This window comes from Tasmannia lanceolata, unplaced genomic scaffold (assembly GCF_043159265.1).
Source record: "Tasmannia lanceolata isolate RefF3 unplaced genomic scaffold, GAP_Taslan_0.1 ptg000013l, whole genome shotgun sequence".
NCBI classification, from domain to species: Eukaryota; Viridiplantae; Streptophyta; class Magnoliopsida; order Canellales; family Winteraceae; genus Tasmannia; species Tasmannia lanceolata.
In genome coordinates this window covers 46,696,192-46,712,911 of record NW_027518690.1, presented here as the reverse complement: position 1 = coordinate 46,712,911, position 16,720 = coordinate 46,696,192, and the positions used below count along the sequence as shown (strand labels likewise).

The 16,720-nt window shown below is 38.3% G+C and overlaps 1 protein-coding gene across 1 annotated transcript; it reads left to right on the top strand.

Moving 5' to 3' along the window:
* The first annotated feature begins 4,889 nt into the window (after window positions 1–4,889).
* Window positions 4,890–16,405, top strand: LOC143890324 (serine/threonine-protein phosphatase 4 regulatory subunit-like protein). Its single transcript, XM_077394961.1, has 8 exons — window positions 4,890–5,049; window positions 5,656–5,833; window positions 9,094–9,174; window positions 9,850–9,898; window positions 10,055–10,166; window positions 14,749–14,801; window positions 15,346–15,408; window positions 15,915–16,405. The coding sequence occupies exons 2-8, from the start codon at window positions 5,673–5,675 to the stop codon at window positions 16,260–16,262; spliced, it is 867 nt and encodes a 288-aa protein (XP_077251076.1). The 5' UTR covers window positions 4,890–5,049; window positions 5,656–5,672; the 3' UTR covers window positions 16,263–16,405.
* Window positions 16,406–16,720: the final 315 nt, after the last annotated feature.

Sequence of the window (16,720 nt, the reverse complement as noted above, 5' to 3'; positions counted from 1 at the left end):
TGTCTAAGAGACTTACCTAGTCTCATTTTCTTGCTAAACCTTCTCTTTGTGTATCATTTGGTTTTGGGAGAACACCCTACTCGGCTTGGCTTCATACCCCTATCCTATATGGGTATCTGGTTGCACATTTGTTGCACCCTAGGGCTAGGTAGCTGTCCGGCCCGGCTGGATGTTTTACCTTTGCTAAATATGCACAAGGTCTTCCCTTATTACTTGTGAGTTTTATCTCAGCTTGATAGTCTCACTAGCACCCTTCTTTATCTCTTTTTCTTTTAGGAGACAAGCTTTGTCTCATTAGCACCTCCTTCTTAGAATCCTATTTTCAGAGTCAGTCCTTAGCCTAGGAATCTGTCCTTAGCTAGAGAGTCTGTTTTTCTTTCAGGAGTCAGTCCTATCATCATAGGGGTTAGGTTTCTTTCCAACCTCTCATCAAATCATGCGATTTTTATCCACTCTTGCAAGGTATAGGATGCTGTTCAACCCTTGCAGAGCTGTGTTTCTGTTCTTTTTTCCCGCAAAGTATAGGATGCTGTCCAACCTTTGCGGGATATCAGGAGTCTGTCCTCCCCTTATGATGATAGGATTTGTCCCTCTTGAGTCAAAAATACTTAAAAACATCTAAAAAACCAAAAATCTCAAAAATCTTGAGTCATTAGGAGTAGTTAGGAAATCTGTTTCGAACTACGTTGGCTTGATCCTCTTCCACGAGGTACGTAGTGCAGCTTGAGATTCTTATCTCAGGTCCAGCCAAACCTTTGTAAATAAATCATTTACCCATTTTAAGAAGAAATACCAAAAATCTTCAAAACTTTGTTTTAACAAGATCTTCCTCTAGAGTTAGGAGTTTGCCCTAGATGGAGAATTTTAGAGTTTTGAGTTTGTCTTTGATGTGTTGTGTGGTTTGTTTGTGTTTGTGTTAGAGTTAGGAGTTTGTCCTAGAGTTATAGGAGCACCTCCGTCCAGTCAGTTGGCGATTCATATCGCCGACTGATGATTAAGTCTTGGATACGCTAGTGATCCCATTGTTTCCCTTAGGGCGTACAGCCTAGCTACACATAGATTACAGGAACCACCTGCATTAGTTCAGGGCTAACCTGCATTTAGTTAAGGCATATAGGGTGTCCTAAAATCTACAATCCATTGGAATTTAAATAATCACACAAGAAGCTTTAAGAACTAGTCCGATCTTTTAGATCGAGTCTAGGATAGAGGTCTAGATGTCTTAGGCATCATAGCTTAGAATAGGTGCGAAGAACTACGTTGCCTTGATTCTCGTGGAGGCGGGGATACGTAGGCTTCTTTGGATGAACATCAGATCATCTAAAGACTCGGGCCTAGGTATAGATTAGAGTCTTAGGGTTGTATGGTATCGAGTCATTTTTCTATGTTTTGCAGTGTTTTCTTACTTTATTGCGCAGACCTTATACTTTTTTTGGTGTGTCGTGCATGTGTTTGTTCATCAGAACTTATACACCCATTAGGCATGTCACTTATAACCTAGTTTTTCTCAGGTGACACTTTTATTTCTTTTATGTGTGTTTATTATTCCTCCGAGACATGCATGATTAGATAGACGTCTTCTCGGAGATTTGTGTTCCCATTTCATATGATTCTCGTCCAAAACTCTTCAAAATTATTAAGTAAATGGCATAAGAGACCAGGTGTTTGCACTTGGGCGGATGAGGTGCTCTTTAGACCTTCCGAATTCGTAACCAGGCACGAACCCTCTTTTATATCTCTGGTTATCCGTTGCGACAGAGCATAGTATGGGATCCTTGGACCCTTTTCCTTGGATGGCGACTCTTCTTTGTTTAAGGTACGCCTCGAATCTGGGCTAGTCCCCGAATCGAGAGGTATCTCCCTTTTTATCGCCACTCATGCTGTGAGAGGCACATTCTTTCGAGAGTTCCTTGGTAGAGCTCTCCATTCACGTGGATGATCCATAGAGACAGTTAGCGTGTGGAATTCGTCCTCCACCGCCTCTCTCTCGGATCGGGGTCCACACCTAATTTCCTCCCCCTTCTCTAAAGGAGATTTATCCATTTGCCACACCCTATTTGCTGATGATGTTATGATCTATGTTGAGCCTAACATCACTTCAGCTGCAGGGATCCTAAAATGCTTAGAGTCATTCAAGATTTGCTCGGGCCTTGAATTTAATCCTGGCAAAAGTGAGGTCTTCTTTGCAGGCATCCAAAACAGCAGCAAGAGAGCTATTTGCAACATTCTTAAGATTGGAGAAGGAAAGCTCCCAATAAAATACTTGGGTCTTCCCCTAATCACTTCAAGGCTCACCTCTAGAGATTGCCAACCTATCATGGACAAGATCAAACAAATGATCTCGTCGTGGTCATTCCGTCACCTTTCTAGAGCTGGCAGAGTGGAGTTGGTTGAATCCGTTCTCAGCACTTATCAAATTTATTGGTCTGCAGCGTTTCATATCCCCAAAGCTACTCTCAATAATATTGAGAAAATCCTTCGAAACTTTATCTGGGCAGGCTCAAATCTTGAGAAATCTCATCACACAGTATCTTGGAACACAATCTGTAGCCCCAAATCTGAAGGAGGCCTCGGGATCAGAAAGGTATCAGATTTGAATCTGGCCGCCCAGATCAAACAACTTTGGCTCATCCTTACCAAGAGAAACTCTCCCTGGGTTACCTGGTTTGATCGGAAATATATCAGAGGAAGAAGTTTATGGACTCTCCCCATGCCTACATCCCCATCCTGGGCAGCTAGAAGCATTATAAAATCTCGTGACATGGCCAGCAAGCATGTCTGCTTCATTGTCGGATCTCAGTCCCCTCTGCAATTTTGGACAGATCCTTGGCATCCGAATGGTCCCCTCTCTGCCCAGTCTTCCATTACGACATCATTCATTCCCCAGAAAGCTTCTATTGCTGAGGCTAAATTTCAGGGTGGGTGGGATTTGATTCAAGTGCTTCCTCATCTTCAAGAGCTTAAGCAGATCATCAATTCTGGTCTTTTCACTAAAGCTGCTAATTCTAACCCGATTTGGAAGCCGGAATCTGATGGCAATTTCAGGCTACGAAGTGCTTGGAACACCGTTAGATCTCCTAATCCTAAACCTCCTTGGGTATCATCAGTTTGGTTCGCCGGTCACACTCCGAAGTTCAGTATCACAGCTTGGCAAGCTCTTCAGGACAAAATGAGTACCAGAGATAACCTTCATTTCCTCGGCCCCAACCATGATCGCTCCTGCCTTCTCTGCAATTCTGCCTCCGAAAGTGTCAACCACATTTTCTTCAACTGTTCTTACTCGGCATGGATATGGCGAGTGATTCTCCGCCGCATCTCAGAGAGAAGAAAGCAAAAAAAATCCCTATCCGATGAGGAAAACTGGATTCGGAGCAAATTCAAGAAAAAAGGGCAGACCTACACCCTTGTTCGAACTCTTCTCACTGCTTCAATCTACTTGCTCTGGCAGGAAAGAAACTCAAGACTATTTCAAAAAAAAAAAACCCATAAAAGGTTCCTTTTAAGTAGAATTATTAGTGCAACTAGGTCTCGCATTTTGGCCCTCAAGCTGGAAGATGAAGACTCTGAAGAAAACCAAAGAATTTCCAACTCCTTTAATCTTCCCCTGTTCAGCAAAGCCACTGACCCAAAATTCTGCCATTGGGAGCCTCCTGCTGCCTATGAGATCAAGTTGAATCCGGACGCCTCCCTAGCTAGTGAAACCGCCTCGATTGGAGGCCTTCTCCGAGACCACAAGGGTACAATCCTATCTCTCTTCTCTGTTAACTGCAATCCTCACCCAATCCAAGAATTAGAAATTGAAGCCATCCATCATGGCATCAAATTAGCCATCAAGCACCAAGTTAAGAGTCTGTGGATAGAATCTGATTCGCTCATCGCTGTTATGGCCATAAACCTGCTTTGGCCGTGCCCATGGCGGAAAATCCCAACGCTCGAATCAATTAGATCCATGCTCATCTCTTTTGAGAGCTGGAAGCTGACCCACATTTGGCGTGAAGGCAATAGAGCAGCTGACTTCTTATCCAAACCCAACTGTATCTGTAAAGGAGACTCAATTTCTCTTGAATTGGTTCCACAGGAACTTGCAAAAATTATTTCTGATGATGTATCGGGAATGATCTATCCTAGATTGTAGATTGTAAATTTTCCTTTTTCTAATATAGCTGGTGGGGGTCTGCCTAACCCCAAATTACCGATCAAAAAAAAAAAAACTCGGCTTCAGAACAGTTTGGAGGAAGTTCCTCCAGTACCCTCTAATAGCAGGGGGTGTGGAAATATCAAATCAATGGCGACCTTTTATTTTCAAAAGGATTTGATATTTCCACACCCTTGCTATTACACTATTAGCAAGGCGGAGGAACTTCCTCCTTTGATCTACCTAGTTTTCAAAAGATCTATTGACGTAAACCAATCACCAAATAACTTTTGAAACTAATTAACGGTTTGGATCATCCTTAGGGGGGGGGGGGGGGGGGGCATTTCATAGGATGATCCGAACCGTACAAAACATGACCTACAACATAAATAAACTGTATCATGTAATTCATTTCCATAAGATGACCCTAACCCTCTTACATATAGAGGCTTCTATAATGTGCAGGCCCTCTACAGATCGGAGGGTTTGGATCATCCTCTGTAGATAACTTACAAAACATGGCCCAACAAATGAACGGTTTGGATCGTCCTATGAAGTGGGTCCCAAAATTTTTGAAAAATGCTAGTCTCACACACACCATATAAAGTCAACCTAATATCATCTGTATACATTTTCCTCATCATGCTTGATCAACGGTCTAGAATTCCCCGATCAGGATGGGTATAGGGTTATCTATCGCTTTGTCCCCTAGGGTTTTTAGTAATTTCCCAGTTTATAAGGTTTTTAATTTCCCAATTGGTATGTGTTCGTCGATTCACAGAAAAACAAAATTCTGTTTTCTTTTCTTCTCGCCTCCCAGTGCAGAGCTGCAAAAAAAACCCCACAGTTCCAAAAACTCGCGTGTGTTTGTTTGGGAAGTGTCGGTCACGGACAGAAACTTATTGCAGTATTTTGTGAGTTCACATCCTTCTTCTATGGATCCAAACAAAACCCTAATCCTAAGCTCTAACTTTATTTTCTCGTTGTAATTTGTAAGATCTTAGGGTTTAATGAATTTTAAGAGTTTCTTCACTTGTATTCACATCCAATTCTTCATTACTCCTGACAGTTTGTAATTCCTTGAAAATGCATTTCTATGAATATAGACTAGGTTCTAGATTGTGTATTCTTCATCTCCATCTTCTATCATTGATTTTCGCGTTGTAGTTTCTAGATTGTGTATCCGGACTGTAGGATCATGAGATCTTAAGATGTAATATTCTGTTTAATGAATTTTAAGATTTTTTTTTATTTGAATGGTAATGAATTTTGAGATTTTCGTTAGCTGTATTCACCTCCAATTCTTCATTACTCCTGAAAATTCACAATTCCTTAAAAATGCATTTCTATGAATATAGAGTAGGTTTCTGAAAGAAAATGAATTCTGATGTAGTCATACTCCGGACTTACGTTTTTTGCAATGACATTTATTAATCAGAATGATAATAACGTTGATTGTTCATTTGTTGTCATTATGTAGTACTTGAAATTGATAGTACTTGAAATTGTCATTTGTGCAGACGTAGAGGAACCTGTTATGGAGATTACTTCTGTGGAAAATTCAGAGTCGTCGTTAATTTCTTCCACTAATGTGGACCATCACTCTGAAAATTTGACCATTGTGGATCAACACTCAGAAGATTTGACAAATGTTGATCATCACTCTGAAAATTTGGTCCCATCTCTTCTAAATCATCGGTACTTTCTCATCTTTCATTTGATTCTACTATTTTTTTCTATGACTTAATCTAAATTTGTGGCTTCTGTGGCGTTTATTTACTTGATGATATAGTTAAGGCCCTGTTTATTTTGGATTTTGAGAACCGATTGCGAGTCCAAAACTGATTATTGGACTCATTCTACTTTTAATTTTGAGTCCAATAACCAGTTTTGAACTCACAATGAATTCTCAAAATACAAAACAAACAAGGCCTAATACTATTGTGGTCATTTAAAATCATTCTAGAGGCCTGCTACATCAAGAAGTCTGGGGAAGACAAAAGGGTTTGGATCGGGAGTTCTTCCTAGGTCTTTACCGTCGAATCATTCTACCACAAGATTGTATTTAGCACTTTATCCTTCTGCTTAGCCGAAGTGTGGAGCATTCTTGCACTGCCCATTGCTATGTGCTTATGGATGAACGACTTTTCTAGACAAAATCTTGACAGTGGATCTTCCGTGCAATCGTCACATGGTGATCATTGATCACTGCGCTTTATGCATAGAAGCAGGAGAGTCAGTAGATCATATGTTCTTGCATTACAGATTGATTAGGTATGTATGGAGCGGAATCCTTAGTAGATTCGGTATGGCATGGGTTTTACCCTCCATGCTGTCTGATCTTTTGGAGAGTTAGACCCTTGTCACCTGGCTGAAAAAGAAAAGATCCTTTGGAATGTAATATTGCTACCCATGATTTGGGTGATATGGAAAGAGAGAAACGCCTGAGTCTTTAGAGGCTTATTTAAAATCCCTTAGTTCATATTCTCGAAGGTGATTGTGCTAACCATCTCTTGGTGAGAACCTTTCCAAGTTTCAGGTTCGTCCCAGCTTTTGATCTTTGAAATGGCTAGAGGGAGATTTGTATGAATGACAAACAGAGGTATCATATCTCCCAAGGTTGGGATCCGTCTGACCCAGGTCAATTAAAGTGCAACTTTGATTGATCTAGCTTGGAATCCTGGCCCAGCTAGTGTTGGCAGATGGTAGTGGTTCGATGAGGTGGGCCTTCTTGGGCCCATTGAGGTTTCAAACCCCATTGGGGAAGAGGTTAGAGCAAGCCATTAGGATTATTGAGCCCAGCCTCTCAGTGTTATCTAGTAGTTGAAGAGAAACCTCTCCCATCTGTGGCGTTTTGCATATTGGATTGACAAGATTATGGACCAAGTGTCGGGATCATCCATCTCTTTCCAACCTGTAAGAAGATCGGCTAATAGTGCCTACCAGCCAGGGCTGGGTCTCCGGGGAAAGTTTGGATTTTTTTAATTTTCTTTGCCCTTTAGAGGTTTGTTTTTTTATCCATATCCTATGTTCTTTGTTGATATCATGTATTAACTCTCGATCTCAAGGGTTTCACCTTATTTTCTCCCTTTTTAATGCAATTCTTCACCATTAAAAAAAAAATGCAGTCATTTCAATCCCAATAAATTGTAGTGTTTTGGATGGATCCATGTATTGAAACAGGGTCTCTTGAATTTGGGGCCTACCCCGGATTCTATTCAATCAATCAATCCTCTGAGCAATAATTTGTTCATTTAGTTACTTGAATGTGAGACTTTGGACAAACTATTAACGTCTTATACCTTTGTACTACTCGATGCTAACCGATGCTTGATATGATTTCATTGCCTATGTAAGCTCTAAGTTTGAACTTTTATTCTTTTATCCTCATGCAAGTTGAGGCTGCTTATCACGTTACTGATCAGTCCATGTGGTTTTGAGAGGAAGTGATTAGTGGGTTGAAGCCATGCATGACCCACTCACTCTACAAGAATAACACATACTGCAACCTAATAATAAGAATGCATTAGGATGCAAGTGGATGTATAAGATCAAACATAAACACATGCGAGGATTGATGGGTAGAAGGCTAGGTTTGTAGCCAAGGGGTACAATCAGCACCATGACCTAGATTATGAAGAAATCTTCAGCCAGTTGTTAAAGCAACTATTGTGAGACTTATTTTGGCTTTGGCTAATTCATCTGGATGGATCCTTAGCCAGATGGATGTGAAGAATGCCTACTAGATGGATCCTTAAAGGAAGAGTTGTATATGGAGCATTCTAATGGATTTGAGACAGCAGGAATCGTGTGTGCAAGCTTAAGAAAGCCATCTATGGTCTTAAGCAGGCTTCATGGGCTTGGTTTGAGAGCAATCAAGCTCTAAGGACAAGAGGATACGAGAGAAGTTTATGTGGTAACTATCTTTTTTTCATATGTATATCAGTGGGTATCGTCTTTGCCCATGTCTCTGTACTGAGATTCAAGGACTGAAGAATGGCCTGAAATTCACATTATAATAAATGAGAACGACTCTACTTGCCTCCATACTATTTGTCTGTTCTATTCTCCTCACCTCGATACATCTTGATCAATGTAGATTTTTCAATGTGATCCCTAAGTGAACAGCTCATTGACATTCATAGAAAACCCTCTCCAGTCAGCACTGCTGAGATAAGATTTTGATGGGTGAAATTTAGTTCGAGTCTATTTCTAGAGATAAGTAGTTTATTAGCCTTATTTTACTTTTATACGGTATAGAAATTCCTCGCCCTCTTGCCTTCTATACTTTCTTCTGCTTGGGTCATTTTAGTTTTTTCCTCATGTATGCTGCTCATGCTAATGAAATGGCAACAAACAAAAGTCAATTTTGTAAAATTCTCTCCTTTTTGAAGTTTAATACGTAGGACATCTGGTGGAGATGTTGCATGTAATTTTTCTAATGTTCATGTCAGAATACTTCCTGTGCATTTTGATTTCTCGAGATCCTGCATTTTATTATAGATAAGAGAAAGTATGCATCATCTTATTTTAGCCACACTTTGCAGGTTTTATGTTGGATTTTTTTTTTGGTATCCGAAGAGCTTTTCCAAGAGATTTTAACCCATCCTCCCTTGCACTTTTTTAGCGAGCTGCTCACTTTCTTTGCCAGATTTAATCGGCATGTAATTATTTCTTTTTTTTTCCTTCCACACGCAAGCGGGCAACTGCCCCTGTTAGCCTCAACTGACCATGTTGTATATGCTTTACATACTCAAATGCTTGGTCATCTCCAAGGAGTTTTTATCCTCAAAAGAATTATCAATTTGTAGTGTGTGTGTGACTATCTTTGAGGAATGTTGTCCTAATTGGATCTGTTTTTATTCTTATGTGAAGCAAAATCGAGGAAGTTTGTTGCAAAATTTATTTAGTTTTTGTCACTGTATTTAGTAATACTATGCATGTTTATCGAATTCCAGAGATGTGGAGCCAAAACAAGAGGTCACTGAGGAAGAAATAAGAAGTATACTAGAAGTCATTGCTAGCACCGGAAAGTTTTGGTATGTTTTTCTTCTGAACGATAAGTTTTGCTATGTTCTTACTTGTTTTAGAGGCATAGCCGCATAGAAGTTGACAATTATCTACCATCATATTATAAAAGTCCGTCCTAATTCCTAAATCATCTAATAGAGTAAAGATATTACAGGCAAGATAAAAGAATGCTCTATCATTTAATTAATATCAGATAAGGAAACAGACGAGTTTTTCTTGGATGTTCTGCATATCTCATGCAGGAAAAAACTATTTTTAAATTCTGTGCATCTTTTTTTTTCTCCCTGTTTCCAAAGTAATAACCAAATGATTGGCATTCATATTTAAATTGAAGTTTGGTGCACCTTCATCACCATTTTTTTGTATATTCTAGATACTGGATAATGAATAACATCTCTGTTCTCTACCTTTTTTTACTGGATAATGAATAACATCTCCGTCCTCTACCTTTTTTTATTGTAACCAGCTACTAAAGAATTTGTTGATTTTTTTGAATATTGATGGAAACAGTTATGAATGCACTTCCGCAAAGACTATGTATAATGCCTTTTTTGGATGAATACTTATTGCTGACTGTATTTTCTGCTGTGCTAATGTTACAAAATGAAATTTAAAGTTAGATGCCATCCTGATAAATGCCATCTGATATTAGAAAATGCTCACTTCCTTATTGTGCACTCCAGGCATGACTGGGAAATGTTGAAAAGCTTACTGTCATTTCGATTGAAGCAGGTATGGGGAGGTATGCTGATATGTTAGTCTCCAGTTATTTTTTTTTTAAATATTTGAATATTAGTCTCCAGTTATTTTGTGGTGATTATAGTTGGTTATTTCAATTGATACACTATGGAGTCAACTAATTCCTGTTTTCAAATTGAAAATGTGAAGATCTTGGCAGAGTATCCTGAATCTCAGATGGCCAATGATATTGGGCCACAACCACAACAGAGTTCTTTATCAGGAGAAACATATTCAGAGTTAGTAAAAAGGTTGGATGAAGGTATTTTTTATGTTGTTCCCTAACCTCCTTTTTTCAATTTAGTTAGTGGTGTGTATTTTATATATCTTTGTTGTTGGATTTTGAGTAACAATCCAATAATAGAAGAAAATGAACCTACGAAATGTAATTAATTTCAACTTGTCATTATCCTATTCTTATAAGAGGATCAAAATCTGAGGGCATTGTTTTCATTCTGTCCTTCACTTTCCATAATTGCATTATTTATTTATATTTCCATAATTGCATTATACATAATATTTATTAGTAATTGTGTCAGACTCGTCATGCATGTGATAGTTTCTGAATTATGCTTTAAAATTTGTACAGAGAACTACATATATATTGCTTATATGTTTTCAGCTATTCATATTTCACTTTGATTTGGGACCACCTATGTGTGACTATGTCTCAGGACCCTTACGATTGTTATCCAATGAACATAAGTTTCTTTCTGTTGCAAAGATTCATCTCATATTCGTACTACATGAGAGATTCAACAAAGTCATAAGGTTGAAAAATAATTCTTTTTAAGTTCTATTTTTTCATTCATTCGCTATTCTAGAAACTCTTGCTTCAGGATTTTAGCAACTTATCACAACTAATGTGAACAACAATGTGTCCAGTTTCCTTTTGCTTTTGAACCATAACTGCATTTCATTAAGAAAAAGAAAGAAAAATTAATATTGGAGGCAGTGATTGCCTCACACATAATACATTTCTTTTACATCATACCTAAAAATCTGCAATCTCATTAGCATTGAGAAAAATGACATCCACCTTCAAAATATCTGAATTTTCACTTAAAATGTGAGCTAATCACCAAGGATTCAGACTTTATGCTTTGGTCATGCACTTGTATTAGAATGGTCACCTTCAACCCAACATCTTGACGGCAAAGCTCTCACTTCGCATTCATTTGAATCCACTGCACCTACAGGACTAGAGAAAATCTTCAAAATCCTGCTTTCTTACCTTCTGTCCTTACCTAAAACTAATCCACACCTTTGGAACCCATATTTTGCAAGGAACTACCATAAAAAGGGGGCTAAGAGCTATCATCAAGTTTAAGCACAATCTCCTAAAACTCTTTCAAAATGGAATTTCCCACGAAAGGTAGAGATTCATAACGAAACTGTTAATGTCATCAATCTATAATACTTACCTTTTCTATGGAGCTACTAAAATCATCCCCTAACCATGGTTTTAAATTTCGGCCGAAATGTTTCGTTTCGGCTGAAATATTTCGTTTCAGTGGAAAACGAAACGAAATTCACATTGAGTCGGAAAAGTACCAAACTTCCCCGAAACGTTTCGGAAATTTCGGCCGAAACGAAAAATTTCGGTGAAATGTTTCGGTGAAGTACAAATTTTCACCTGAAAATTCGGAAATTGGTGAAATTTCGGTGAAATTTTTACAAGATTTCGTTCCGAAACCGAAACGTTTCGGTTTCGCTGATGACCGAAACCGAAACCGAAACCGAAATCGAGATTTAAAACCTTGCCCCTAACTCCAGCACTTGGACTTATAAAATATTCGGTTCCAAAGCTATTTCCAACAACTTCCCTTAACTATGGCTTCAAGGAACCATGGCTTCGTGATATCTTTCTCTTTAGCTATAAAAAACACTTTTTGGATGAAAACGTCATTGTCTCATCCATGAGCCATTTGGGTTGTAACTACATAACTCTACTACCTTCCACACTGCTCAACAGCTTGTGCGGGGCCGGGCAACTAGTTTTTCTTTGTTATCTTCTTCCCAGCAATTGTATTCTCAAAACTTTCAGACCCTTTTACAGGCTGACTTCTTCTCCCTATTGAGGAACCATTCATATCCTTCCATTGCCAATAAAATCCCTAAAAAGGAACTCTGAACTCTCCAAGGTTCAGAGTCTTAAAAACACGCCTCTCAAATATTTTGAATTCATCAAGATGAAACCCAAAACTTCCATGTTTGAAGAATTAATACCCAAGAGGATAAGCTATTATTTTAATCTTGTTGGACCGTTTTCAACACCTTTTGTGAAGGAGAAAGTAAACTCACTAACCGTTCATTCATCCCAACTTGATATCTCACTACTCCTCAAAGGACACATTCTCCACAATACTTCGACTGGATCGTCGACCACTAGCATCATCTACTTTGAAAATCTAAGCCCAACTACTCTCTTGGTTGCAAGCATGCAAGCGAAGTTGTGTTCCGAATCAGTAGGTTCTCCAAATAAAGGTTGTCTCATGAACTAGTCCTTGTATACCGATTCACAGCTCTCTTAGGTATGATTCCTTTTTTTGGAACACCAATTGAACCTTAAATCATTGGCTTGGTTTGCAACCTACCCAAATCTGGTCTGCTAGCTTGGGAGAAGAACATGAGATGATTTGTATGCGAAATAGGTGTCCTTGGATTCACCTACCATGTGTAGGTAGAAAACATAATTTGTGTACTAGAAAATAATACTTTATCAGAACAATTAAAGGAGGAGAAAATCTTAAAATAAAGTAAACTCTTTAACAAAACAACCTTCCCTTTAAAATAAATCCTCATGGACCTTTTACGCGAAGATCTTGTATAGAAATGAAACCACCTATCATGGATTAGCCAGACACGTCTCTAGCCTTATTAGACAAGGAGGCTCCCTCAAACAAGGCACACCATCTTCCCATTTAGAGAGGAGATGAGCTCCAAAGCTAGTCATGACTCTTGTCTAGGAAGAAAAATATATTCTTTTAATTCGTTTGTCGTCAACTAACATTCTAAACTTACTTGCTGATAGGCATTAGTTTTGCAATTGACATAGAACTATGGATAGTTTTCTCCATCTACAAATTCTTCTAGATTTTGAATGTCATAAGATGTTATACTATAGTGCGCTATTATGGATTTTCATAAGTTCTGGTTGACAATTGACACATGTCCTTAATATTAAAAAAAAGTTGGCGTATGTCCTTTCTTAATGTTTTACCTAGATAGGATATTTTCAAAAGATATATGGCACAAATCCTACCCTGTAACTAGGTTCTTTAGGCAAGTAGCGTACCATTTACTTCATACTCATATCACTCAAAACACACTTAATTGACGATGATATGAATCCGTGAGAAACACCAAAGGACGAAGATATTTATGCAAAAAGCTCATTCCACATGCTAAAATAAATGAACATTAGATCTATGGACATGGCATGGCATAATATTTGGCAATGGAGTTCCAAGACCAAAAATGCAAAGATCAACAAAGGTGAATATATATATATATATGAGCAATGATAGATACAAGGGAGCCCTTGCATAAAGAGCCAAAAAAGGGCTCTGGATTGGATCCACGTCATCAAATGCAACTGATTTTACTTTTTCTACCAATTTTAAATTGTAACTGAAAATGACGTGGATCCAATGAATAGCCCTTTTCTGGGTCTTTATGCAAGGGCTCCCTTGTATCTATCATTGCTATATATATATATATATATATATATATATATATATATATATATATATATATATATATATATATATATAGAGAGAGAGAGAGAGAGAGAGAGAGAGAGAGAGAGAGAGAAGTGTAGCTAACTTACCTACATCAACGGCTTAAAATACAGTGGGCCCCACATTGTTTGGGTGATGCAAACCATTCATTTGATGGACCCTCATATAGATAGGGTGTGCCCAAAAAATCAGCTCTATAGGATCATCCCAACCCTACGATTTGTGGAGGCAAAAATGGACGCGTAAAAACCTTCACAAATCTGTCCATTTTTGCCTCCACAGTTTGAAGGGTGGGGATGATCCTATGGAGCTGATTTTTTGGGCACACCCTATCAATGTGAGGGTCTATCAAATGAATGGTTTGGATCACCCAAACAATGTGGGCCCACTGTATTTTAAGCCGTTGGTGTAGCTAAGTTAGTTACATGTATGTGTAGCTTCACTTAACTCATATATATATATATATATATATATATATATATATATATATATATATTTTTTTTTTTTTTTGAATGGTCAAAAGGGTGAAAATTTCTCTAAGCACATTTTTTCAATACAACCGTACATTAATATTCTTTGAGGCCTCATTCTCTTTGCACCTATGTGTACAACCTCTCTTAGTTAAATCTATTTTCCTATTCCTTTTATAACTCTTAACTTATTTCACATTGAAACTTTATCTCAACATAATAAATTATCTATAAGGATACTGGCTTTATACCCGCAGGCAAAACCCTCCCTTTTGTTCACAATTCAGTTGCTTCCATGTTAGCAAAATAAAAATAATAAAAATAACTAGATTCTAAGTGACTTCTACCCTCATCCTCTTTTTGCTCTCATGCGCCAAGATTTGTGGCTCTACCCCACTACCACCATCACTAATCAGTGAATTCCTAGATTTGTGTTTCTATGTTATTTCCTTTGACTTCTTTCTTATTTTGTTGTTTCACACGAGGAGACTTAAGCCTAGGACAGCATTATCAACTGGAAGGGTATCTTTTGGGCAACCAGTTCTGATATTTTATCTTTTAATGTTGGTAATTGATAAGGTTCTTTTTTATGTCTGAAAGAAATGAAATTCACGTAGTTATTTCTTTGCAGCTCTTCTTAGCTTTATGGAGGGTCCTCCGTTTACCCTGCAGAGGCTCTGTGAGGTGATCTCAGTGTCCACTTTGAATATTATGTTTTCATTTGCCCCTTCAAAAAAGATTTTTTTTTCTAAATGTTGTTAATTTGTCTTGAAATGTCCAAAAGACCCCTGAATTTCGCAGATGGTTGTGTTGGCATAACATGAAAATTGAAACCAATTGAGCCAGCTCCTTTTAGGCCACTGGGCTCTGCAATGCTGTTCTAAAGCCATTTTGGTCATGGAAATGTGTTTCCTAATTTGTAAATTTGGGGATGTCTTTGGCCATTCATTTTGAAGGGGAAAGACAGGTAGTGTACACGAACTTTAGTGTACCTGCTACCATCTGGAGCAAATACAGCCCCTGAAATGACATGCACTGGTCCAATTAATGCACCAATGCGAATGGCACTCTACAGTTTCATAGTACACTACTGGAATGGTCCTCTTTTTTCAAATGTATTTACTTTTTTGTAAATTAGTGTGCAAGGAGTAAGCATATTTTTAGCTATTAAAAAAAAAGGAGTAAGCATATTTTTTACTGCATCTAAATGTTTCTTGGCATTTAACAGATACTGTTGACTCCACGAAGCATATATCCTAATCTCTCAAAGCTTGCTTTGGCGCTAGAGAAGGTGTGTTGTCAAACTCTTTGGCATAATTATCCTAGTATCCATATGGTGCCTGCTAAGATGCCGGTTTCTATTCTTGCTTCCGGCAATCCTGTAACACCTTAAGAGGGTGTGTTTAATAGCCATTAGATCGTTACGGTTTTGGATAAGGGAGTCATACATAAGCACAACTCCTCCTCAGTGAATGTATCAATGATAGAAAGCACACACACAAAAAGCCCCCTGAAAGGGAGGAGAAAATCCTTTGCCACTGTAGCCAAAATCGAGCGGTTATTGGAATTGTCTCCAAGCTCTCTCCTCTCCTTTGTCCTAGCTTGCATTGACATCGTTCATTCATTCATTCATTGCATTTTCCATCCATCTTCTCATCGTGGCTTTTCAAATCAAAACACAGCTCAAAGGGCGGAGCAAGTATCAAAGCAATGAGATTACTATCCTATTTAGTATATCCTTTATATATATCTCAATAGCTTTGTTTTCCTCATTAACTTCAAATTTATTTTTTGCAGAATTTATTGGTGACATCTACACTGACCATATGTACCGATCCATACCCATCCACAGCCATACAGAATCCAGTCGAACCCAGAAGTGAAGAGGCCCAAGCCCACTCCAATCCGATCCAAAACGGCATCGAAACCAAGGCAGACAATGGCGATGAAGAAATGGCTGAGGCTGAGGTTGAGGCAGATAGCGATAACAAGAGCACAGAGATGGACATAATGATAGAGGAAAACGTAAGTGAAACATCCACGGCCAGTGCTGAGCCAACCACCATTTCTGACCCTTCTAGCCAGCCGTCTTTGTCTCCACCCAATGCCGACAAACCGATCAATATTGTAAATTCAAAGATCTAATGTGGTTACTTTTTGGGCTGTCATTTATTAGATTTTTGAGGAGATATTGAGTGCAACTACAAACTTTATTGTATTGATTATCAACGATTTTCATGGACGACTCATGCTTTAATAATTAATATTGTTAGTGGAGGCATTTTATATATCCTCTTATTGCCAATAACAAACAGGAGGACTTCTTTGCCTGCATCTACCATTGGTGCCACGGCTACTGTCACACAAGGATAAGGTCATGACCATTTTGACCAACGGATTCAACTAAAGAGGCTAAATAATGTTTCCTATGTGCATACATATTATGTATTTACATGCAGCATGTGCTCACATTAATGTTCAATGTTCACCTGTATATACTTTAAACTTTTCCTAAAGACGTACTCTCTTCTCTTATGTATTATGTCACTGGAATTTTATATTTAATACTACAGATAGGAGAGTATAAATTCGGTTCCTTGTCG

Bases quoted from the DNA above. Each gene is read 5' to 3' on its own strand.
- LOC143890324 (XM_077394961.1), top strand. From the start codon at position 5,673: ATGGAGATTACTTCTGTGGAAAATTCAGAGTCGTCGTTAATTTCTTCC. The intron at 5,834-9,093 runs GTACTTTCTCAT...ATCGAATTCCAG, and splicing joins CCATCTCTTCTAAATCATCG to AGATGTGGAGCCAAAACAAG. The intron at 9,899-10,054 runs GTATGGGGAGGT...GAAAATGTGAAG, and splicing joins TGTCATTTCGATTGAAGCAG to ATCTTGGCAGAGTATCCTGA.